Below are 23,845 nucleotides of genomic sequence, written 5' to 3'. Positions count from 1 at the left end.
ATCTTATCTGATGTTATGCGACTGTGTGAGTTGGCATTAGATTTAGAACAGTCAACAAGACTTTCACGTGTTCATCTTAAACGCGAAGACTGTGAGGCGCTATTAAAAAGCCGTCGAAAGTCAAAATAAACAAAAATGAAACCTGAATGGCTGTTTTTAGCAGAGGAAGTCTGGCTCCCCCTGCTGGCTTACGCCGCGTCGAGGGTTAGTAATTTCCTCGAAACGAACTCAAAACTTTTAAATGGGTGAAGGTGTTCAATATTTTAATATCTTTTTATTTAAAAAAAAAAAAACTTATAGAATTGAAATAAAATCTTTGATTATTAACCATTAATCAATGTGACGAACAGACGTTTGGGAACCAGCGGTTGACGTCACTGTTTCCATGGCAACCTTCAAGCGTCACTACCACCCTCCACGAGTGCGCAGCAATTCTTTTCCGCTCCTGGTAGACGAAACAAAAAAAAAACCTTTTTTGCTGCAACCCTGCACGTTTGCAATGGGGAGTTTATGTTTATGGAGCACAATAATCATAAACGCGTGCATCTGCCGCCTGCGCGTGTGTGTGCCGTAGCGGAGCTGGGACGCGTCCAAGCCGGGAGGAGAGCAGCCGCAGCCACCGCTGACTTGTGGAGCCAACATGGCTGAGGACGACAGCGAGTGGGTGGTGGAGAGCATCGTGGGCTACCTGGGAAGTCCCGAGTGGGTCATCCCAGTCACGGATTTCATGGAGCACAAATGCACAGGTGACCTTTCCCACCAATAAAGACACACTGGATCGTCTTCTGAGCTTTGTTTATGTTAGCACGGGAGCATCGCTAGCCTCCATTGTGCCTCCAGCGAATCAAGCTAGTAAATATTGCGGGTGGAGCGACGTTTTGTATTGTATTTCAAAATGTAAAAAAACAGTTGACTGATTTTTCACGAAGCCAATAAACAGATAAAGATGATTCAATGTTGAAAATAAGCATGAAAATGTAAGCGTCATTAGCTACTTCTTGTAGCCTCCATTTGGACTCCATGGCTAAAGCTGATGCTAACGTTGTGCAGCCTCATTTTCCGAATGGCAATTTTTTTGGGCACCGAAAAGTAAATGCATTTACTGACATTCCAGGGGTGGGCAATTCCGGTTTTCGAGGGCTGATGTCCTGTGTGTTTTTTCGGTCTCCATGCTGCAAAACAAATGATCAGGATTGTTATTTATCTTCTGCAGACCTTGCTAATTATCGGACCACCTTAACCTGTAATGCTCTTGGCGTTGCAATTCAATATCGGGCATTATTTTCCCGAAGCCACGATAGAAACACGAGTTATTAAAAACTTGCTAACATATACAGACTTGCACATGTTAACATCAATTGTCATTAAAGATTTTAAATTATTTTACATTTTCCCCAAGATATGCAAAATGCAACGTTGACTTTTAACAGAAAATGTGAATAAAGTTGGACGCCCGTCTTTGACTAATCTACATGTTATATTTCAGTGTTTGACGATGAAGATGAAAATAAGTTAGCGTACACGGAAATCCATCAGCAGTATAAAAAGTTGGTGAGTAAAGCTGTTCTTTATATGCCAACAATTACCAAAATAAACATTACACTTAAAAAATATGTAGGCACAATTTAAAAAATATATATAATATAAATAAATGAAATACGGTGTTATAATATGAATAACAATTTCAAAATTCCTTGGGTACATTTTTTAGAATTTCAACATCACTATAATCTAAATGATAAAATAAATGTTTCATCTTTTGAATTGAACGAATCCATTTTCTACATTATTCATCATGTTTTGTTTTTGCAGGTTGAGAAGCTATTGGAGAATTACATGCAGGAGGTGGGCATCAACGAGCAGCAGTTTTTGGATGCGTGCACCTCCCCCTTTGCCAAGTCCAAAACAGTGCAGGTACGCCAAACTCACCCTCGCTACAAAACCTGGAAAGCTGCAAATGTTCCAATAATAGGGCAAAGTAAAAATACTGACCACTTGACTTTTGATTTGGCTTCAGTCTGTGTTCCAACCCGTCCTGGCCACAGATGACTTCCAAATTTTCCGCTCGCTGATGGTCCAGAAGAACATGGAGCTCCAGCTTCAGGCCCTCCGGGTCATCAAAGAGAGGAATGGTACATTTGGTGTTGCACACTTTTACTGTAGCAACACACACATCATTGCTAATAAATCAGTGAGAAACTACAATATATATATATATATTTTTTTTTTTACATACAAAGAAACATGCACATAACCGTAACGAATGTGGCTGCGAAACTAACCTAACTAACCCTAACCCTCCATCTACCAGGGGCGCTTCCCGATTGCTTAACTGACGGTGAGGACGTGATGACGGAGCTGCAGCAGCAAGAGATGAAGATCCTGCAGGAAGTCCTCAAGTAGGCTTTCATCAAGCAAGAGAAATATCAATTTAATCGTAAATCAATGTTGCCCCCCCCAAAAAAAATTAGACGCTAAATCGAATAAACTTATTACACATTTATACACGTGTAATGATCTCGTCAGTTGCTGGCGTGCTCTCCTAATGGGATTTAGTCAGCGGCATCTTGACCCAAAAGAGAAGTCTGCTTTAAGCTACTTAGGCTCAGGCTAATTTCAATCTGAGCCATTGACTCTTGTAGCAAACTGCTACTATACTATTTTTATCCACTTTGTCCTACCTGGATGCATACAAGATCATCACTTGGAGCCTCGCCAAATCCAAAATGCGAGCGAATTGTTTTTTTCACTTAAAAAAAAACCAAGTATTTTCATCTCCACACGAGCCTGAGAGTTATTGACGTTGTGCTACCTCCGTCAGAAAGTCCAAAGAGGAATACGAGGAAGAAATGTCGTGGAGGTTGCTGCTGGACGAGGAGCGTGCGTGTTCGACGTCCGCCAGCGAAATCCAAGATGTTGTCTCTGCCAAGGTCAAAGGCCAACATCATCAGACGATTGAATCTTATCTGCACTGTATTGGATGTTTTTTTTTTTTCTTCCCTACAGCCTGACAACATTGACCCAAACGCCCACAAAGCACAAAAGATGAATGGGAAGAACGCAGCCCCGCAGTCCAATCAGGTTTGCTTTTAGTTCCACCCAAAAAAAAAAAAAAGAAATCGCTCTCCAATTACCATGTGACCAACTTAAAACACAAAACAAATTTCTAGTTACTGATGTTGGGTTTTTTCCGTGCAGGTCAATGGCAAAACATCAGAAACCGCCGAGAACAAGTTGGCAGTTGCAGCAGATGTGAAGCACGTCGAAAAAAGCAGCTCCTCCTGCTCGTCATCTTTGACTCGCACCCCCGGTAAAAGCCGCAACATTTCCGGCGTACGTTGATGAACACGTGTATTAATGTGAGGGACCGCGTGCGCAGGCGGAGTCAGTACCGTGGAGTCTCGGGTCCTGCCGCCCGTGAGAGCCCCAGTCAGCGCCGAGCAATCCTGGCTGGAGGAAGCGCGCAGGGAGGCTGGCTTCGCTCAGCCTTACACTGTGAGTACGCTGGGGTCGCTTCATTAGGTACACCTTAAAAAAAAAAAAAAGAGTAATTCTGACCACGTTGACTTCTCAGGAGCTGTCAGCATCTCAGCAGGAGCATCTCCAGCAGAGGGCAGCCTACTTACGTGAGCAGCGCGACAAGCTCCACGCTCTGAAAAAGGAGCAAACCGCCAAGCAGACGCCCGAGCAGGAGGCACCAGGCGCTCCCACCTCGCCCGCGCCTCCTCCACCATCAGTGAGTCCTCTAAGACGCTACGCTGGGCGCCGCTGATTTTGAATTTTTTTTTTATCCTCTTCCAGATTTCGACAGAGGAGCGCAAGAAGTTGCAGAAGAGAAAACATCTGGCAGATAAGCTGAAGGAGGAAGTCATCAAGAAATGAGCTCCGTGTGCAGTATGAATGCAATCACGTGTATTTATTTTCTTACCAATGGGGATGCTCACCTTTGTTCTCCTGTTAGACGCAGTAGCCTCACAGAGATCTTCCCGGATGAGAGACGAGCCGCTCTGCCGCTTTCTGCGGTAGAACCGGCCGGCATTTAGTCGCTTGGACCCGCAAATGTTGACATGGTCGTTGCGGCTTGAGCGTATTCAGAGTGATTTGGGGTCAGAATGAGCTGGTAAAAAGCCAGCTTAGATGGCAGTGCCGTATTATTATTATTTTGTAATTATTTTTTTTTTTTACCACAAAACAGCACGTGACCATCAAGGAAGAAATGTTTGGCAACAAAGATGAGGAAACGAATGAAAAATGAGGCGAGTGTATTAATATTGTAAAGGCTGTTAGAAATTCTAAATTATTGTTGCGTAATTTCTGTCCCCGCAAAAATATACTGTATTTTGCTGCTGGCTTATATGTGGACTGTGTGAAAGCAGTTAGTGACATACAAAAAGAATTTTTTTTAAGTGCCGCATGTTTGTCAAGCTTTTCCGGACCTGACGATGTTATCACGTCCCTAAAACAACAGTGTGAATTGCATGTAGCCAAATGCAAAAGTACGTCTGCATCACACTCCCGCAGTAGATGCCAACCGTGTCTCAATGTTGTAAAACTAGTGCTATGGCGCATACCTTTTCATGCAAAATGGGAGCCACCGGCATGGCAATGTACAGAAGTTTCGAGAAGTCACGATGCCGCATGCAATATTCGATATACTGTGCTCGTGAATTAATCACCCATTTGTAGACCGTGTTATGTTTGTCTTTTTCCGTGCTTCCAATACAGGAGGGTTGCCAGAGATTTGGCTAATTCGTCACTCAATAACAAATGAGACTCCATTCAGTGTTGACGTTTGTACAAAAAATGTATCTAATGAGATTGAAATTCATTTCGAGCTACAAAGTGGTCAAAGGAATCAACAGTTGCTTTTAAATTACTGTAATCCTCTTGCACATTAAATGTGGACTTAGCAGTGTTAGCTTCCAGTCCTTTTTCCGCGAGCGGCCAGTCAAGCGTCCTAACTCCTACAAGGGGGGGGGGGGGGGGGTGTTGTGAGGAGGGGGTTCAGGAGTGGGGGCTAGTCCTGCTAGCCTGACTGGCCTGTGGCACAGTTCTTTCGCCGACGGCCTCCATTTAATCAACCACTGAGGCGCTACCCTTCGGCCTTCTGTTGCTATAACAACAATCCGATACGGGGAAGGGCCTTGGCACGATGGCGTGATGAGGAAGAGGACCAGGAGAGGGTTAAAGGTTAGCGAGGGTCTGGAGAAGGAGGTGGTCCAAACAATTCTGAAGAAAGGGAGACGGTGCCAGACTTTCAGGCTGTTAAGAGCTGAGACGGGGGCGCTTCCTGGGGGATTGCTCCTCTTCTTCGTCTTCCTCATCTTCGTCCTCGTCGTCGGGGTAGTCCACCAATCCCACCAGAGGGGCCTAACAGACAAGAAATGGGATCACAACCTGACCCGCATTGTGCTCAATGTGATTTTGTCTTCACGGAGTGCAGCTAGTTTACCAACTTGTCAACTTTCTTTTGGTAATTTATTCAGACTGTTAATTTATCCGGGAATATAGTTGTGATTACCTTGACCACCGGCGAGGCGGGAAGTGCGACCGTCTTGACCGAGGCCGCCGAGCTGTTGTTGGGCGTGGCGGGGGGCGAGGTGGGGGGTAGCGCCGTGACTTTGCCATTGTTAGCGCCGTTAGTTGCGCCTGCTGAGACGAGGGCAGCGCTAGCTCAACTCGGACGACGGCGTACTGGTTGTTATCCCCAAAAAGCCAGAAGGGGCGTTTTTACCTTTTTTGGCCTCCATGTACTTGCCGTAGCCGTCAGAGTAATCATCTTCCACGCGGCTCTTGTCCACCGCCTCTGCCTCGTCGTCGTCCTCGTCTTCATTGAACCACAACTCTTCATCATCATCCATTGAGCGAGCCTCTCGTCGGTATCTAAACATTTTTTTATTATTTTAGTTATATTTAGTCTGGTTATTATACTTGCCGTCAGCCGGTATGTGCTAACCTGGTGAGTTTATGGCTCTGCCTATCTTTCTCCTGCTCGTATCGTCCCTTCAGCCCCTTGAAGGTCTGCACGTACTCGATGGGCTCAAGTGCTTCGTAGAAGTTCTCCACAATGTGCGCGATGAGGGTCTTGATATCCTCCTGCAAACGTAACACGCCACACTTAAATCTCCAAGTCACGTGAAGCTTTTTGTACGCGCCATTTAAACCGCGACGCACCACTCTGATGAACTCGAAGAGCTCGATGATGGCCGAGTTGAGGAGGTTGTATCGTGTGCCGTTGTCCAGCAGCGCGTTGATGACCGGCTCAAAGAGGTTCCCTTTGATGATGTAGCGGTTGTAGTACTCGTCCTTCAGGCCAATGATCCGCCGCATGAAACGCAACGCGCCTTGGGACGTGCGCAAAACAACTTAGTGGGCATCATGCTGTGTGCATGCGTGTTGTTTGTTGGCGTGTGCGCTTACAGAGAGCGAGGAAGGTGTGCTTGGAGTTCATGAGCACAAGGACTCTCCGCAGCAGGTCTTTGTTCATAATGAAGGTCTTAATGTGGTAGGTGTGGTGCTCCACGCAGAAGGTCAGCAGCTCCAGGATCAGAGCAAGCAGTTGGGCCGTCTGAAAGTTGTCTACAGAGGAGAATGGGGAAAAAAAGACAACATGAGCAATTACAATAATGTTTCCCTCTCTGGAAAAAAAAAAAGGTTTCTTACCTGGACACACAGGGTTGATCTTGGTGGCTGCCTCTTGAAAATCTTTTGAGGAGAATAGCGAGTCAGGACCTCCAATTGTCACAGGCGTTACGATGAGTGTGGGACGTCTGCAGCCAGCTAGCTTACCTTTTGAGTTCTTGTCATGCGCCGTGTTGGCCAGCAGAGGTGCTGTTAAAACTTGCATGCAGTACTTGTAGAAGAAACTCAAGAACTCTGTCTTTTCCGTTTTCTGCGGGAAGAGACGAGAATGCGGGCGACGTTGTCGACAGAGAGGCAAAAAGCAGGCGAGCGCCAGTCGGGCTTACATTGATGGAGGCCAGCATGTTCTCCGGGTCGATGAGCGTCCGAAGCAGCCCCATCAGCTGGACGGCGCCGCCCAGCTCGGGGTCCGAGTCGCAGATCATCTGCTTGATCACCACGTTGATGAGCAGCACGTCCTGGAAACCCAAATTGTGAAACACATGACATTTTCCACGACATACTAATGTCCCGAGAAGCTTCTTTTTTGTCTTTCCAACGCCGCGAAGGATTTGCTTACGTCGTCAGTCTGTTGTAGTTCCTGCATGACAAACTCTCGCACCATAGAGGGGCTGAATTCCACCAGGTAGGAGAAGATGTCCGTAGCTGCCGCCCTCACATGTAGGTCATCCATGCCCTGAGAAGGGGAAACAAAATATTGGTGTCCGTTTCGACACCCGGCACGGGACCTTGCTCACCATGACTATTTCCAGCGCAGGTAAGATGCCGAGATTGGCCAGCGTCTTGAAGAAAGCGTCCCGGTTTTGGGGCTGCAACGTCTGCGAGAAAGCGCAGAACTCCTTGACAAAGTTCACCTGAGGACAAAGAACAAAAAAACACCAATCAAAGGACTCGTTTCATGGAGGCTAGGAGATATCAATGTTGGACTTTGTTTCAGTTTGGCACCAGTTGCGATCAGCTGACATCGTAAGCGAGCCTTAAGAATAACGACTTTCTGTTAATGGTGTGTGCACCTTGGCGCCTCACACATAATACACAAAGTCACTACTAAGTTCAGCAAGCGGCAGTAAAATTAGCGGCGCATTTTTTTTTTTTTTGCAGTGCGTAAATATGCATGTGAATGGTTTACAAGTTCCACATTATTGATGCTCGTTTTGTTAGTCCGACTATGGCGTTTCCCATTATGTGCTAGCATCAAGCTAGCTGACTTTCAGGAGACAAAGTGATCTAGTTTGGTTAACTTTAACTGGGAGAGGTTTAAAAAATAAAATAAAAAAACCTCACTTGGTAATTTTTTAAGAATTGTTTACTATCTACTCAATGCCGCTTGTTAGTTGAGGCATCACTATACTTAAAAAAAAAAAAAAAAAAAGGCAATAGGCAGAAATGAAATGAAAATAAAACTGCAGTGAATGTTCCAAAAGGACTAAACTGCGCCAAATAGAATGAATCAAAAGAACTCCGTTGGACTCACAAGCTCTCGCCTTTTACTGTCGTCTGTGCCTTCATCTGTGAGCTGTGCAAAAACCTCAGTGAGGAACTTCTCGTCCTCCTGTGGTGAAGGAAAAAAAAAAAAAAGTATATATATCACGAAACAGACAACTAACCGAGGGGGTGCCAACAAGTTTGTCCGCACTACATGAATCGTAGCAAAATAAATGGTTCATACCTGCAACATACTGACAATCTCCACCTTGTTGAAGAAGATGAAGGAATTGAGCGTGGAAAGGAAGTTCTCCTCAAAGACGGACGGCGTCGGCAGGATGATGTCCTGGATGTACTGCACGCGGTACGTCTGGTGAATTTTCTGCCTCAGCTCAGAGTCCGTGATGGGGATCACCTCCTTGAACTTGGCCGTCTTGGTCAAGAACTCGCGATGGCGCTTGGGCTGCACCAGCGCCGGGTCGTACTCCAGGCAGCCCACCACATCCATGATGCAGTCGTCGGAGAACATCACCTCGAAGAGGGCCGCCTTGTTGAGGAAGAGGACACCGCGAACGATCTCGTACAGGTGGTGCAGGCCCTCCCGGTTGTCCAGGTCCTCGCACACCCGGAAGAGGCCTAGCAGTTTCTTGAGGTAGTCCTCGCTCATGAGGGCCAAGGCCAGTTTTTCCCGCCGGATGGGCGACGAGAGCACCGACGTCACCAGGTCAGCTATCTCCTCCAGGCAGCTGAGCTCGCAGTGCGGGAGCTCCACCAGGTGGCTCGTCTCCGGGATCTCCTCGAAACGCTCCTCCTCGGACTCGTCGATGGGGTCCTGGGTGATGTCCAGGGCGGGGTCCTTCCCTTGCACCTGAATGAGGGTAGATCGCAGATCAATTGCGACAACTTCTTTAAGCCCAAACAATATTCCTGCCCGACTCCAGTTTACCTGGCAGATTTTCTCCCAGATCTCATCGCAACCTGCTTTCTCCTGAAAACTCAAGGCCAGGTCATAATTATCCGCCTCCGACCATACGATCAGTGTGTCCTGTCCAAAGAAGAAAAAAATTCTCATATCAAAGTAGCAATTGCTATTTCTATAGGACACATCTGAGAATTTCTTATGCATTTTCATTGTGATCACTTTTGGAAGTATACTTGCAATATTCTTGTAGGCATTTATAAACATTTTTAGGGAGCATCTCTGAGTGTACTAGACAAGACTTACTCCTTTATTGTAATTGGTAATTAACTGCTTGTGGCTAAACATTGGCTTGGAATACAGAGTTGAGCACAGCTAAAGTTACTTAATAATAAATGACTGTAGACAAAACACAGCAAATATCTTTTTAATTGCCTTTGTGGCTGATCCAAGGGACAACTAGACTTACCTGTTGTTTCTGATAAGCAGTGTTGGGGCTAATTTTCGATTCCAATAACACTGAGCCTGAAATGAGAGGCACAACACAATATTACAATGTGACTTGAGATTAATAAAAATGTTTAAGGACTTTTACGGTGATTGATTTGCTTTTATGTCTCGAAGAAGACACAATGTAGACTTAGCATAGGACAAAAGGCGAGTGGACGTGTTAGTCACCATTACGTAGTGTGTTTCAATATAAACCAGGTAAGAATAGTAAGAGTGTAAAACAGCATGTATAAAAAATACACGTGTGATTTTTATTTAAAAACAAAACAAAAAAAACAAAACAAAAAACAAAGAGGCGACTCAAATACCCCCCCACGTTACTGAGCTCACGTCGAATGCTAGCGTGGCTATGCTACTACCACCACCAGACCGTGTTAGTGTGGAGTGAGGGGGGACTCACCGTCAGATTCAGCCCGAACAAGTAAAGATATTCCCTTGAGTCTTTCCACAAACGTCGACGAAACGTGCCCGGTGCCCCGGTCGTCCCACTGGCGGTCTTCGTTGAGCGTATAAACTTTCACCCGCCGCCGAGTGTCCGACATTGTGAACGGGGGAAGCTAGCAGGGTAAGCTAGCTGCGTGCTAACAAGCGAAGCGAAGCGCCTCGGTGTTTTCCTCCCTAGCCTGACAACTTTGTTGGAGTCCGCATGTTACACGGGACGGACGAGCCAAGTAGGGAGGGGGGGGTAAAAAGTATCCGCGGCGGCGACTGCTACTTCTTCGGCATGCTCTCCTCTCCGCCACGGCGCACAAGTCTAAAGACAACCCCCCCCCCCTCCCTCCCCCTTGTTGGAAGGGGGGGGGCGGGTTTGGGGGGGGGGGGGGACAACACAACTCCCGCGGCCTCCCCGCTAACGTCCGTGGGGCGCCATCTTGTAATCCGATTTTGTGGGGGGGGGGTTTTTTGCTTGACGTCAGTCACACAACTCCGATCTGCCGAAGGAACCCCAACACCACATAACTATATTTCCTTACGCTTATACAGTGAAATGAAGAAAAAAAAAAGTTAACCTTTTGTAACAAACACATTCACAAACTTTTTACCTTTTTTAATCTCAAGAAACTAAACCATATCGACTATTTTTAATCCGTCAAATACTAAAATTAAACCTGTTCTAAAAACTAAAGTAACTTAAAATGGGTGTTTGCCCATTAGGAGGCAGTATAATGCGAAGAAGGGTATTCTACTACTAATTAATGCAAGTGACTCAATAGGTTTTGTGTGTTTTTGTAAAATACAATATTATAGTGTGCTAGTTTCCTCCACAAACACTTTGGGGGAGTCTGGAATGGATGCACTGCATTTCCATGATATTTCTTTATATTTAGATTTGTGGAAGTTCCCCAAATATAGCGGAATAACATGTTCGCAGTACAGAGCTATCTTGACATTTTATTTACACAGGCGGGCCTCATATATAAGGCGATTGAAACACATTGTACTAGTCCTATTTTTAAAAAGTAGTGACATTTTACAACATCATGATCCTTCTTTGCCATGGAAAAAGAGCGCACACGTACAGCTTTCCACGGCAGTGCGTCCAAGTGTCACATCCAGCGATTGCGTTTTCTTTTAGCGTTTTTACTTCTTCATGGTTCGACGTTGCTTGCAGTCGTCATGGAGATGCTCTGCTTCTCGCTCAGCGTTTTGACCACAGTGGCGGCGGGTGACTGGAGCACTTTGCGCGAGAGCCGCATCCTGCCGTCTGTGGGGTCCCGTCCGAAATACTTGACCTGGTGGAAAAAGGGGTCCCACTTTGTAAATTGGTTCAGTAGTGGGGGGGAAAAAAAACAACAACAACCTGGGTGATGCCAAACCTGAATCTGCTGGCCCACTTCTAACCCCAAAGCACTTGGATGTTTGATCTAATTTGGGGGAAGAACATGAGAAATATTTAAATGACGGTTTGACTCTCACGCCCATGCTGTCACTCTCAAAAATATGCACGCACCCTTTTATGGTCCAACTGGGAATTGTGCAGCAGGACGGCGCTCATGTTGGGGTAAAGCTTCACCATGACGCCGATGTCCCTGCGGTACAAAACAGTTGAGTTGTTAAAGAAAACAAAACTTTCACCATTAAAAAAAACAAAAAAACAAACAAGAATAAAGTTCCTGCATTCAGCAGCTGACCTTATTTCAGTAATGGTGGCGGTGTAAATAGCGCCAAACTCCAGCTGCTGCTCTTGCTGCAAAATGAAGCAAAAGAAACAAACTTAATCATATTTTCGAACGAGCCCTTTGGAATTTTCTTGGATTGTGACGTGACATTTCGAGTAGGAGGTTAAAACAAACCCACTCAAGTCACTCACATCATCTTTGCAGATCTCACTGATGAAGTCCTGTGCCTCACTCAGCGCTCCCGGCGTGGGAGCAAACACAGAGAAAGTCTCCTCGTCCACCTGACTGATGGTCACGCCTAGGAATGACACCAAACAATCACAACCTCCGGAACTTTTCGCATTGCTTCCCGACTGCGGCCACAAAACGACCGGCGTTACCCGTCTGGGCTTGTAACCGGCGAAGGTTGTATCCACCCGGGCCCACAAAGCGAGCCCGTCTGGACACGGGCACACGCACATTCTCTGAGAAAAAAAAAAATAAAAAATTAAAACACAATAATAAGAGAATATTACCTCATACAAACAAAGTTCTACCCAACACTCACCGACAACCGGCCCGTTCTCTTTCCTACTCGTCTTGGGCTTTGCCAGACTCTTGTTCATGATGCCCAAGATTTCCCGCTTTGCCGCTAAAATGTCATTTTGAACAGATCAAAGCAGAAGGAAAAATGTCATGCCAGTTATTTCTTGGAGTTGAAACTTTCAAAGGACTGTCGTACCTGTGGCCTGCTGGATGGCCTCCATGACCACCTTGAGAGGCAGTCCTGGAATCTTCACATCCGCCTGGAAGGTAAACATGTATAGATTTTCTCAATAAGCCAATTCAACCATCTTCCAGAAACCTGCTTTGGCGTGTTTGGCCTCGATACCTGTAACGCAGTGATGCCTTTGTTTGTTCCTGCCAATTTGAAATCCATATCCCCGAGGTAATCCTCGATTCCCTGCACCCAAACGACTTTTATTAAGCTTTCATAGCTCTGCAGCAAACGCAGAGCGCACGTTACCAGAATGTCCGTGAGCAGTCTGTAATCTTGGATCTCTGAGGGCTTGTCAGGGTTGGATTTGGAGATGAGGCCCACGGCCACGCCGGCCACAGCTGACGAGATGGGTACGCCTAAGAAGAAAAGAAAACGGAAAGAAGAAAAGAAAAGGTAAGGAGAGAGGACGTTTCTATCCAACTATCTTCCAGCCTGATGTGGAGTACCTGCGTCCATGAGTGCCAGGCTGCCTGCACACGCTGAAGCCATGGATGACGAGCCTAACGAGTGAAAAAACAAACAAAACAGCCGGTCAGTCAGTTTAGACTCCCCCCCCCCCCTTCCCAGATCCCTCCTCACCGTTTGACTCCAGCACCTCAGCCGTGACCCTGATAGTGAAAGGAAAGTCTTTGGGGATGACAGGCCGCAGGGCTTTCTCGGCCAGGGCGCCTAATCAAAAGACGCAAGCACAACATTAGCTACGATAAATGACGTCCAGAATCAACATTTCTCCAAAATAGTTGCTCGTGTATCTGCTCTGTGATTACGCGGCGACCAGTCTTGGGTGTAGAAAATGGAAATCTAGCGGATTAGCTCACCGTGTCCGAGCTCTCTCCTGTTGAGACCTCCCATCTTGCCGATCTCGTTGGTGGCATAGGGTGGGAACTGAAATGAAAATCACTGCATTAATGACTGAAAATTCTTTAAAAAAAAAAATTCACTTACCTCATAATGAAGCATGAAATTTTTGTCCTTGATGCCACTACGGAGAGAGAATGTAAGTGTCGTAATTTAACATCCTGTGATTTGTTGCATGCTCGGTTCTAAAGCTACCACATTTCATCCTCACCTTAAAGCTGTAGTGATGATGTCCGCTTTAACGCTAGATTCCAGCGAATCAAACGTGACGCTACACAGGACCTACGAAAGATCTCAATTTTAGGAGGTTTTCTTTTTTTCCCAACCTCACACACGGCATACCTGCGTTTGTCCTCTCTGAAACAATGCGGAGCCATGAAGGGGTTTAAAGAGGTCCACCTCGCAGGAGATGTCTCTCAAGGCCGTTAACTCCCTGCCGTCACACCTAACCACACACAAACGAGTAGGATTGTCATAAATGTCAATACATCATCCGGTGTCATCAATTGTAAACGCGTACCTCTTGTATTCAGTGAGCGCTAAATTCCTAAAGATGTCCCTGCTCACAGTGTTGAAAGATTCGATGACTTCAAAAGGTTCAGCTTGGGGAAATTTCTCTGAATAACACATTCGAATTGGAAATCTTAATCGTGACTCACAAAGAGTGTCAAGGATGATAACACCATCTTACCTTTGAGGTATTCCTCGGTTTCGAGGCGAATCTTGTTGATGGCGTCATCTCGTGAAATCTGCCATGACAATATTGATATGAAAATAAGACTGAACAGGTTGATTTTGGAGCTTACCTTATCATGGGAATAATCAGTGAAAACGGCGTAGATTTTCTCGGAGGCCGATCTGCATGTATACAATAAAGAATAGATTTGTAAATATGATATCTGTACAACACCGCCCTCCAGTGGCCATCGGTTTCCACAGACACGGCATCGTCAAAGTCGTGAGTCTTACTGCCGCACGTGCGCCACCATGTCCGCAGGTGCCGAGAACATCTTGGGCGGTGTGCGCTTGGTGACTTTGAGCTCTCGCGCTAGCTGCTGGATGGCCAGGATGATCTGCTGCGCGTGCTTGACGCCCACCTTGACGGCGTGAGCAAAGTCCTGCTGCAGGACATTCTCGGCAGACGCCTCGATCATCACTGGCAACGGCACGCATGGAGCGGGTGAGAGATGCTGGACTGCTTGAATGAATGGCAACATTTCAAATTTGATGTGAATCCAACGCTTAACTGACCCACTTGACTGCAGGGGGCTCCTGCCACGATCATGTTGAGCGTGCTGGATGCCATCTCCGCTCTGGTGGGGTTGACCAGCAGCTCGCCGTCCACCAATCCCATCCGCACAGCACCTGCGTTGATATGGAAATGTATTTGATCGAAAGATTTCCCTCACTGTTCCAAATGTGTTTAAAATACGGAATGCACGCCGCTCACCTATAGGGCCGTCCCACGGGATGTCCGACAGAGCAAGAGCAGCTGAGGCTTGAACCGAAAAGACAACAAAACATCGACTTCAAACGATTATTACAATAGGAACTTCCAGTGGAGGTTTCCATAATTACCTGCGTTGATAGCCAGCACTTCCGGATCGTTGACGCCATCCACAGCCAGCAAGTTGCACAAAATCTACAAAGAGACAATATATAGTAATATGCCACATTTAAAAGAAATAACAGCAGAAGTAGAACCAACCTGAGTGTCGTAAAAGTAACCGGATGGGAAAAGAGGTCGAATGGACCTGTCTAAACACAAGAAAATAAATCATTCGTACAAATATCCTATCTTCCTTTGACTTAGACTTTTAATTAATCAACACGCTTGTGAAACAAAACGTTTGCATTTCAAATCATTTTCCCCCATTGATATGAATTGAAATGCCAATAATTTGTTCCAAGAGGTTACCTATGAGTCTGCTGGTAAGTATCTCGTGGTCGGTGGTGCCTAGCTCTCGCCTCAAATAATTGGTGGGGATCCTGCCAGCGGCGGCCGCTTTCTGCCTATAGTCTACCTGTCAATCAATCAAACAGCACATTTGAAGCATCCAAAGAGCAGAACATATTGTACATGTGCACAAATGTCGTACCACTAGAGGCATGAACTGAGAGGGAGATGGTTTGGTTTTGCTCACAGCTGTCACCATAACCGAGGTGTCACCCAGCTTGAAAAAAACACACACAATTATTACTCAAAGAAAATGTGCAAATCGCAAGCCATTGTCGGGTGCAGCCAACAACACTGCGGCTCTGCTTTCCTTTTGGAATGATAGATGTTTTAGGTACGTACCTGGACTACAGCAGAGCCATCTGCAAACTTGGCGAGCCTTCCTGAGGAAATCTCGAGCTTTCTGCAAGTCAAAAACTTATGGGAATACTTGGAACCGAATGTGAATAAAGTATTTTTTTTTTTAATCCAAAAATGGGCTACTTTTTAAATCGCGTACTGACTAAATATATAAATCCACAGTTACGTAGTCTTCCCTTCATTTTCAGAGTGGCCGCCATAAAACGATCTTAAAGTGACTTAATGTAGGGTTTAGTGATGCTCCATGTTCTGAGCACTTCCGAGGAAATCGAAACTAGGCTGAAATGAACTCACTTGTCTCCGAGGTCCACTCCCACACTTTGTACATTGCCGTGACTTTTGTACACGCTCTGGTGGCACAGACGTACGCGGCATCGAGAAAACGAACGTCCAAGTTGCAGTAAACCCCTCATGGCTCAATTTGTAAAAGAGGAAATACGAGAAAGTAAGATAGAAAGGGAAAGGCGACTTTACGCCGGAGATGTGCGCGAGGGGGCTTCCATGACAGTTAGTCACATGTGCGGAAGTACATCAATAACAGAAGATTCTGATTGGATGTTGATGTTTAGTGTGTGCGCAGAAAAAGTGTCCGATCAGAAACAGCTACTGAAAAAAAGCACCGCTCAGTCCGTTTTATAAACTACTTTATCGTTAAATTTAGAGGAGCAAATACGAATATTACGATATATTTCAAATTGTTTGAATAATCTGTTTTTGTAGTCGCGTAGTCTATGTAGTGACAAAAGCAACTTACATGTAGTTATGATACAAGATAGTTTCCTCTCAAGCAAAATTGAGATTAAGTTTTAATACATTCTTGTATTGAACCCTAATCCGTGCACGCGTAGCAAATGAAGGGTCCTGTCACTTGTATAATGTATTACTAACTACATTGTAATTAACCATCTGGTTAGAACAGCGGGGATGCTGCCGTTGCTATAGCAACAGAGGAACCTTAGCAGCACATCTCTCCACATCCCAAATCACTTTCACACATCTACGCACTCCATTTAATTGGAGGGTTCGAACACAAAGGCACAAGCACACACCTTTACAGTATGTCCAATATATTTGAAGCGATTGGAATACTTTACGAAATTAGTGCACTATTACTATTTATCCCCATTTGAAAATACATTGTCAATACATCTGTAATTTAATGAGAAAAATCTAATAGATAACTACCCTTGGATTCTTTCAAAATGGTTAAACAAAAGACGACGTGAAATCAAACAGGGGAAAGTATTATTATTCATTTAAAATATTAAGCCCTCAACACTCTGAAAAACTTTGTAATTTTTGCACTTAAGTGCTACTCAATTATATATTTACATCTTCTTTCACTCTTATGTTGAAAATAGAAAAGCTACCAAAATCATTTTTTTACATAAGAATCGAACCCCAAGAAAACACTGAAACAAATTTCTCTTAATTGATGAATTTTAATTACATCAAATGGGTTTATGTAAAAGTGGAAAAGGAGGGAAACTCATCATCGCCATAGCAACAACCCACATGGTTCACAGAATGTTTATATGTAGTGTATACGTGTGCTTATAGTAAGGTCTTCCAGAGTGCAAGATGACAAAAAAACTACTATGAAATTAATGTAGTGATCATTAAGATGGTACATTATTGTGGAAGTGTCCTTAACACACAGTCCAAAGTAGAGTCTACACACCCATGTTCAAATATCAGGCTCATTGTGATGTATATGAAAGAGAACAAGTTAGCTCTAAAAAAAATAATAATAAACTAACAAACTGCAGACTATGGCTTGTGCTGTAGAACTTGACTACAAAAATGTCAGGAAAGGCCCGTTAGAGCATCTCAAGGTTAGTTGTGGTCAATCAGAGGCACTTTAAATGGTGGCAGGAGTGTGCTGACTTAATTAACTGAGTTTGAATATGATTGGTTCATTTGGAACACAGCCCCATCCCACTTAGATGAGGGTGTGCACATTTGTGCAAGCACATTTTCCAGTTGAGTTGTACAGAAATGATTTATCTCAGTCTTATTTCTTTTACATCACCAAAAAATGGCATTTAAGCAGGGGTGTGTAGACTTTTCATATTCACTGCGCGCACACAAATTCTCATGGCTTGTCCCAAAATCCCAACAAGAAGTGTTTTGATTGGTCCGCTGTTCGCTTTGTATATCATGTCCACATGCTGAATGTATACTTTCATCCTTGATTTAAATTCACATAAGAATTATCCGTTAATGTGATGGGGGTCTGTGATTTGGCACCTGAATTGTCTTTACAAAGTAGTGCACATCACAGCGGAGGAGAGAATTTTTTCCTTTTTTTACAAAAACTGGGCGCATCTTCGTCTGTTTCCTTGATTCAAGGAAGAAAAACAAAACAGAAGGAAGCCATTTTCTCGATAAACGGACTGGGAGGGAACTAAACAAAATGGTGGGATTTTACAATCGTTTTTCCTTGCGGTATACACGCCGTCTGTCTACCAGGCTTCACACCTCCAAGACCACCTAGTGAGTCCCCGGCAAGCCAAGAAGAAGGAGAAGAAGAAAAGTGGGAAGATGGAGAGAGCAGGTTAGAAACAACATGAGAGTAAAGTTCATCATCTCTCACGAATTAAATCAGGTCAAGGGGACCAGCAACATTAAAGTTCTGGGAAAACTCAGTATTGGTAAGACACACAGGAAGTGGGGGAAAAGTGAGAAGTTGATGGGAACAGCAGGAAAAGACAGGAAGCAGGAAGTAGTAGCCAGCCGGGAACTACATGCGTTGTCATGGCAACAAGGAGGCAGACAAGCAAAAATTTAAGGGGTGGTTTGCGGGGAAGATGGAAGACACCGGTTACGTCACGTGTGAGGTTCCCATGGCAACAAGCACCCCACCTTCCCTCCCATCCGAGCTCGCTCGCTCGCTCACTCACCACGCGTGGGGCTTAGCACTCGCCACTTCTGCTTTTTGACTTTCTGCCCTCCACATCTGTGGAATAAAGCAACGTCGTTACACACACATTGAAATCCAATACGAAACAAGCGAGTGACTACAAGCGGGAATAAATAAGTAGAGGCAAGTCGCACACCAAAGAATGCTTGGATGAGTTTATAAGTTAATATGTACAAGAGCGTCTTCTCGGCCCACGTTTTAGTTCATAACCCTCCTGTTACAAGTATGTTGTGATGTCACTTCTTTATTTTGATATTTTCAAATGATTCTTTTTTTTGTGTTCATTTAAAACACTCTCCTATATATGGGAGGACTTCAACACAAGTGCTTGTAAAGGGGACAAATATGTGATGTGACTCAAAATGTTTTTGAGGCAAATGTGCTATTTAAATTTTTTTTTTTTTTTTTTTTGGAGCACGCGTGGTGGGTGGGTCACACTGTCTATCAAAAAAGACAAAATGTAACAGGAGGGTTTACGACTCCTTGCTTTTCCTTCATAGTCACTTTCGCTCAAGCCACCCATGAAACCGTCACTAAAACAAAATGGTTGCCCATGAGTCCATCCAAAACAACAACCCACTTCCCGACCAAACCATATGGCATCATTCCTGCATTCACTTTCACTTTTTACACCAACAATACCCTCATAGACCTATTTTACCCCCAACAAATTTCTTTTCATCCTTGAAGCAAGTCCAAGCAAAGAAGCCTGCTTTTTCGTCAAAATCACAAAAGAACAGAGGAAGTCAGGGGTAAAAAAAATAAAAAATAAAAACCTCATTTTGATCCCAGCGGTCAAAATGAAACATGCAGGGACAAACAGCAGGTGAAGTGTCAAATACGGTAGTCCCTTGACTTACTGTTTTGTATAAAAAAAAGAAAAAAAAAAAAAAAGAAAGTATGTCGAGATCACTTGCCCGAGACACTCGTAAAATCCGTAAGTCAAGGTACCACTGTATTATGGATATTAATGTGACATTCATTTATTTCGGGGAAATTCACAATCCATGTGTCATTTGTGCTGATGGGTGCAGGCTATCAACTGGAGCATGATAGTCAAGTGATTTCAATTGAAATCGAAGGTGGACGGGGAGAAATGTATTGAAACAGAAACTTATAACACCACCAATAAAAAAAAAAACAGCACCATGGGACCACCAGAACAAGAGGAAAAGATCCCCCAACCACCCACACGGATATCGGCGGGCCAGAACCTCCCCCTCCGTCACACACACCCGTACTCGAACCACAGCGACTGGTTCTCCTCCGCGTCCAAATGCTCGGGCCCAGACTGCGGCGGATTGTCGGCTCGGCTCGGGGGGAAAGGAGCGACAGGGGGTCCGCTGATGTTACTGACGAGGGTGGGGTTGAGGGAGAGGAAGGGGAGGCTTTTACCCGCCGACTCGCTAAAGATGGAGTCCATGAAGACTGACTCGGCGGTGAAGGAGGGACCCAGGAAGGACTCGAGAGTGGGGAGCTCGGCTTCGTCCGAGCTCGGGCACGGCAAGCTGAGAGACTTTGGCAAGGGGGCGGTACTAGTGGGTCCCTTTGGGGTGTACTCACTGGGTTCGGGCGGGGCTTGGACCCCGTCGACAGAAACGGGCTGCCGGTTGTCCTTGGAGAGCAAGTCGTGGATACTGGTGCGTCGCGAACTGCCTTCGGCTGTGGAGATGACGCTACTGGCGCGGGGCAAGGTGGCCGCCGACCCAGAGGCCCGGTCCAGCCGCTCAGACACCGACGTGGCCCGAGTCTGGACGGACAGGCCAGGGCGGACGGAGCCCCTCACTCGGGTGCTCTCCGCCTTGCGCAGGCTGGGGCGCCCGGGCTGGCCCGAGGAGCGCGGCGGGCGGTCGGCGGAGACCGGCGCCGCTTTGCCGCTGGAGGAGCGCAGGATGCCACGGCCCCGGGTGGTAGGTCGCTCCTTCTGAGCACGCTCGGAAGAAACGGGGAGGCGGGGGGAGTCCACGGTGAGGTTTTCTTGACTGCCCGACTACATCAGACACAGGAAGGAAATTGTTGGAGTTAATAAAACTGGATTCCCGCTCATGCCCCTCCAACAATCGAAAAAAATGACAGGAAATTGGCGTACGTGTCTATCAGTATGGGATGCACAAAAAAGTCTCAAAGACCCTATGATGCAATGTATCTTTTTTGCATACCACTAGGGGGAGCCCATGTACCATACTGAGAAGCACTGTCCCAGATTGATAAATTACTTTTTTTGCCAATGACATTTAATATAAATAAAACTTGCCGATAAACGGTGCATTTAAAACATAAGTAGCCCGGATGAATAATTCAGGAGCACTCAAGAAAAATTGGGGAAAAAATTCACCTCGGCAGGGTCGATTCCCTCATCCAGGAACTGCTGCAGAGAAAGCACCTCGCTGCCTGGGGATGCTGTTTTCCTGATCTGCCCGGGCGTTGCGGCGGGGGCCGGTTCGAGGGAGTGCCGCGTGGGCCCCGGGCTCTGATGGGACGAACGCGACGACAATGGTTGCTGGACGGGGCTGCTGCCGCTGCTGGACCAGGCCTCTTGCTCCAAACTCAAGCTGAACTCGCCGCTGCTCTCGCTGTGAGGACGACTGGCGCTACCGTTTATCGTGCCTGGGGGAGGATGTAACACATTGTACATTAGCATTGTGTTTGATGACACTGTTTTTTTAATTATGGTATTGATTATAGATTGACAACATGTAGCAGCATTTCATGGGTAATAAAATTGCCATATGATGACAAAGTAAACAGATGAAATTTTTCCAGATTACAACATTGCCATTATAGATTATAATATTCTCATGGATTAAGACATTAGGGGGCTCAATTGTGTGGTGAGATGTGCAAACGTGTTGTGATTTATTAAAAAGATAATTGAGGAGGAGGAGGGGTAGAGGGAGGAGCGTACCTTTTCCCTCCAGGGGAGAGGTGAGCTGGGAGTTATTGTTACTATTACTACTGAGGGTCCTGTTGCTATGGAGACTGGGGGGTCTGGAAGCTGGTAGGAGGGTGAAAGGACAAAGAGGGAAGACATGTAGTAACACACAGAGGAAGTAACGCGAAGGCTTGACAGCGCACAACGCAGCGGCTCCCCCCGCTGGGGTAGCAGATGGCGCGTGCCAGGCCGACGGACAGGAAGTGTGGCCGGCTGCCAACGTGGCCGCTGGAGGAACAAAGACACAACACCACGGCGAGGAAGAGGAGGCCGAGCCAGAAAGTCACCGTATCACCCTATTTGCGACAACCTAAACGTTGGCCAGAAATGGTTCCATTTTTCTCATTGACTATGACATCGTAGATTATGACATCATCATCGTCGATGACAACATTGAACTGTCATTATTTGAAGTCACAATAGTGATGATGATTTTATTTAATATAGATTAAAGAGAATATTTTTCGCATGAGTGACTTTGCATTCAATTGTACGTCTCGTAATAAACATTTATAGCGGAGTAATGGCAGGTTTGAGTGGAGTTCTGGGAAGTCATCAGTGAAGCAGCATCCATGCTGAGCACTAATGCACCAAAGATCTTTACATGATTAAGGCCCAGTGGGAGTGTTAAGGGAATCTTAAGAACGCATGTAAATAGTGATAAAACATGTCCATCTCACTTGATGAACATGCGCCCTCAATAGCGTCTTGCAGACTGCAATAAACTCAATCCCGCTTAGGACGAAGCTTCATTTTGCTCACTATCAAAATGGCCGCCGTCAGGCTTAATCAAAGAGGCAGGCGGGGGGGGGTCTAAAGCTTATCGGGGAAGGCCGGGAGGGAGAAACTGATGACACGGTTTGGAGAGCAGTCTTATTCCCGACTGAGTTTACCTTGACTCTTTGGATCATCCGAGGAGCCGGCGACATCCTCGCAAGAAGCGTTGTCTGTTGATGAAAATGAACGTTAGCATGACAAATATGGCCGCTGTCATTCACGTGGTTGTAAACCTTTGACGTGGAGCCTGTGGGGGGCCCGCCTGTGGGAGGAGGAGGGCAGCGTGAGGGCGGCGCAGTCGATGGCGTTGGTGGAGAAGGCCAGCTCTTTCATACGCTGGCCGCCGCCTGCTCGCCGCCCGGCGCCCGCGTCGCCGGCCTCGCCGCCGTCCAGATTCTCCGTGCTGCCCGCCCAGTTGGCGCCCGGACCGCCGGCCACCGTCATGGTCTGGAGAAGGTCGTTCATAGCTGCGCGGAGACAGAATTGCATTATGCTCTGGTCTAAAATGATATAACTTTCATTTGGAGTGGTTTTTGTGTTGGAGAATGAAAGAAAAAAAAAAGATAATATGCGCCTGATTCAAAACATGGCACAACCAAGCGATGGCACATGCAGTTTGAGAAACTGTTAGCAGCGCTCCCTGGACACAACATTAGGTACAGTAGCGTCATCAAACCAGATCCAATGCAAAAGATGAATCAAACATCCTCCATTGTCAAAGCATCTCTTGTTTTGGATCTCACTGCTGCACCTCAAAGTTGTGTGAGGCGAGCGCAAAGTGAAACAAAGACGGGCGTCTTTCTCAGCGTGAAGGCAGGCAGGCAGGCAGAGAAGCCGCACTCGGATGAACACTTCAAATGGATTCAAAGAAAAAGTCGCCCGACGGCGGCGAATCGCACGGCCACTCGCGCTTCACAGACACACACCCCTGCGACCTCACACACACACTTTCACTGCAACAGAAGCACAAAGCAGCTCAGTGATTCTAGCAACACAAAAAGTAACACTCAAAAGAGCCGAAAAATAAACTCTACAGGGGGGTTAGTCCCTCCTCACTACATCTCTGCTACATAAACCAGTACACATGACTAAAATAGGTGAAGGGTCACAGATGAAGGACGCGTCACTGATGTTAGCGGATCAAAGCGCGCACACACACACGACATCAGTGAAGGTCCAAGCTGGCGGCGGGAGGGGGGGAGGAAGAATGGCGGCTAAGCGCGGCGGTCTTACACATGGAGCGCCGGTAGATGGCCTTGACCTTGTCTTTGTCCTTGGATCTGTTCCTCATGAAAGGCAACCTTTTTAAAGCTGCCACAGCGAGGCCACATACAGACAGACGGACAGACGGGGTGGTAGTGGGGTGACAGAGGGAGGGTAAAAAAAAAAAGAAAAAAGGGAGGGGGGGGTGTTATTGTGACAAAGGAGGCAGCAGGGAGAAAACTGAGGCCCTGCACACTCATGATGATAAAACATCTCAACGTCATTATTTCCTAAAACTACTGTTGAATTATGATCTCCACCAAGGTACATAGCGAGTCGTACTTTTCCGAAAAAACAAGAAAAAAAAAAGCACTTTTTAGTCAACAATGTAATCCATACTCTGGTGTAAAAAGGCCTTGGCGGAGCTCTGCGCCCTCCATGCAAGTTGAACATAACGTC

At 46.1% G+C, this 23,845-nt stretch overlaps 4 protein-coding genes across 15 annotated transcripts in view; 1 reads left to right on the top strand and 3 right to left on the bottom strand.

Annotated features, from left to right (window-relative positions):
- The first annotated feature begins 394 nt into the window (after window positions 1–394).
- On the top strand, window positions 395–4,912 carry cfap36 (cilia and flagella associated protein 36). Of its 2 annotated transcripts, none has more exons than XM_037271206.1 (11): window positions 395–746; window positions 1,487–1,551; window positions 1,813–1,914; window positions 2,018–2,132; window positions 2,312–2,399; window positions 2,822–2,930; window positions 3,007–3,068; window positions 3,195–3,310; window positions 3,380–3,495; window positions 3,575–3,736; window positions 3,802–4,912. In XM_037271206.1, exons 1-11 carry the CDS (start codon window positions 641–643, stop codon window positions 3,880–3,882), a joined length of 1,122 nt encoding a protein of 373 aa, XP_037127101.1. In that variant the 5' UTR covers window positions 395–640; the 3' UTR covers window positions 3,883–4,912. The 2 variants fall into 2 exon arrangements, with proteins under 2 accessions (XP_037127101.1, XP_037127099.1); XM_037271204.1 differs by having other exon boundaries at window positions 396–746; window positions 3,007–3,081; window positions 3,199–3,310.
- LOC119134495 (serine/threonine-protein phosphatase 4 regulatory subunit 3-A-like) lies at window positions 4,786–10,290 on the bottom strand. Of its 4 annotated transcripts, none has more exons than XM_037271202.1 (16): window positions 9,897–10,289; window positions 9,456–9,511; window positions 9,014–9,112; window positions 8,312–8,935; window positions 8,117–8,194; window positions 7,380–7,496; window positions 7,202–7,318; window positions 6,969–7,100; window positions 6,790–6,892; window positions 6,664–6,705; window positions 6,421–6,579; window positions 6,175–6,344; window positions 5,957–6,096; window positions 5,735–5,883; window positions 5,522–5,652; window positions 4,786–5,370 (listed from the first exon to the last, which is right to left on the bottom strand). In XM_037271202.1, exons 1-16 carry the CDS (start codon window positions 10,036–10,038, stop codon window positions 5,266–5,268), a joined length of 2,364 nt encoding a protein of 787 aa, XP_037127097.1. In that variant the 5' UTR covers window positions 10,039–10,289; the 3' UTR covers window positions 4,786–5,265. The 4 variants fall into 4 exon arrangements, with proteins under 4 accessions (XP_037127097.1, XP_037127098.1, XP_037127095.1 ...); XM_037271203.1 differs by having other exon boundaries at window positions 5,522–5,649; XM_037271200.1 differs by having other exon boundaries at window positions 6,664–6,892; window positions 9,897–10,290.
- Window positions 10,291–10,864: 574 nt separating this feature from the next.
- On the bottom strand, window positions 10,865–16,091 carry LOC119135173 (polyribonucleotide nucleotidyltransferase 1, mitochondrial). The gene is made up of 28 exons (XM_037272566.1): window positions 15,846–16,091; window positions 15,534–15,594; window positions 15,334–15,408; window positions 15,153–15,258; window positions 14,943–14,992; window positions 14,813–14,876; window positions 14,685–14,732; window positions 14,486–14,599; window positions 14,204–14,390; window positions 14,041–14,092; window positions 13,926–13,983; window positions 13,755–13,851; window positions 13,577–13,679; window positions 13,446–13,516; window positions 13,322–13,358; window positions 13,195–13,261; window positions 12,956–13,045; window positions 12,823–12,876; window positions 12,623–12,732; window positions 12,488–12,559; window positions 12,338–12,401; window positions 12,164–12,247; window positions 11,997–12,080; window positions 11,808–11,914; window positions 11,629–11,684; window positions 11,448–11,526; window positions 11,314–11,361; window positions 10,865–11,229 (listed from the first exon to the last, which is right to left on the bottom strand). Exons 1-28 carry the CDS (start codon window positions 15,962–15,964, stop codon window positions 11,086–11,088), a joined length of 2,301 nt encoding a protein of 766 aa, XP_037128461.1. The 5' UTR covers window positions 15,965–16,091; the 3' UTR covers window positions 10,865–11,085.
- An 882-nt stretch (window positions 16,092–16,973) lies between these two features.
- Window positions 16,974–23,845, bottom strand: part of ccdc88ab (coiled-coil domain containing 88Ab) — a 30,655-nt gene continuing 23,783 nt past the window's right edge. For 2 of the 8 annotated variants that reach the window (XM_037272558.1, XM_037272559.1), the window contains 6 exons: window positions 23,417–23,494; window positions 22,417–22,650; window positions 22,300–22,353; window positions 21,380–21,469; window positions 20,810–21,081; window positions 16,974–20,464 (listed from right to left, as the gene is read on the bottom strand). In XM_037272558.1, coding sequence (XP_037128453.1) covers window positions 19,700–20,464; window positions 20,810–21,081; window positions 21,380–21,469; window positions 22,300–22,353; window positions 22,417–22,650; window positions 23,417–23,494 — 1,493 coding nt within the window. In that variant the 3' untranslated portion in view covers window positions 16,974–19,699. The remainder of the gene's footprint in view (window positions 20,465–20,809; window positions 21,082–21,379; window positions 21,470–22,299; window positions 22,354–22,416; window positions 22,651–23,416; window positions 23,495–23,845) is intronic. The other 6 variants (XM_037272560.1, XM_037272563.1, XM_037272565.1 and 3 more) reach the window with 5 other exon arrangements.

This window comes from Syngnathus acus, chromosome 15, assembly GCF_901709675.1.
Source record: "Syngnathus acus chromosome 15, fSynAcu1.2, whole genome shotgun sequence".
Taxonomy (NCBI): Eukaryota; Metazoa; Chordata; class Actinopteri; order Syngnathiformes; family Syngnathidae; genus Syngnathus; species Syngnathus acus.
This window is presented reverse-complemented; position numbering and strand designations above follow the sequence as displayed.

Coding starts and splice junctions, on each gene's coding strand:
- cfap36 (XM_037271204.1), top strand. CDS start 641: ATGGCTGAGGACGACAGCGAGTGGGTGGTGGAGAGCATCGTGGGCTAC. Junction 1,552..1,812: donor ATCAGCAGTATAAAAAGTTG/GTGAGTAAAGCT, acceptor TTGTTTTTGCAG/GTTGAGAAGCTATTGGAGAA. Junction 3,737..3,801: donor CCGCGCCTCCTCCACCATCA/GTGAGTCCTCTA, acceptor ATCCTCTTCCAG/ATTTCGACAGAGGAGCGCAA.
- LOC119135173 (XM_037272566.1), bottom strand. CDS start 15,964: ATGAGGGGTTTACTGCAACTTGGACGTTCGTTTTCTCGATGCCGCGTA. Junction 15,409..15,533: donor ATGGCTCTGCTGTAGTCCAG/GTACGTACCTAA, acceptor GTTTTTTTCAAG/CTGGGTGACACCTCGGTTAT. Junction 11,527..11,628: donor GCCACCATTACTGAAATAAG/GTCAGCTGCTGA, acceptor TTTGTACCGCAG/GGACATCGGCGTCATGGTGA.
- LOC119134495 (XM_037271200.1), bottom strand. CDS start 10,038: ATGTCGGACACTCGGCGGCGGGTGAAAGTTTATACGCTCAACGAAGAC. Junction 8,936..9,013: donor TCTGGGAGAAAATCTGCCAG/GTAAACTGGAGT, acceptor ACCCTCATTCAG/GTGCAAGGGAAGGACCCCGC. Junction 6,580..6,663: donor GATCAACCCTGTGTGTCCAG/GTAAGAAACCTT, acceptor TCTCCTCTGTAG/ACAACTTTCAGACGGCCCAA.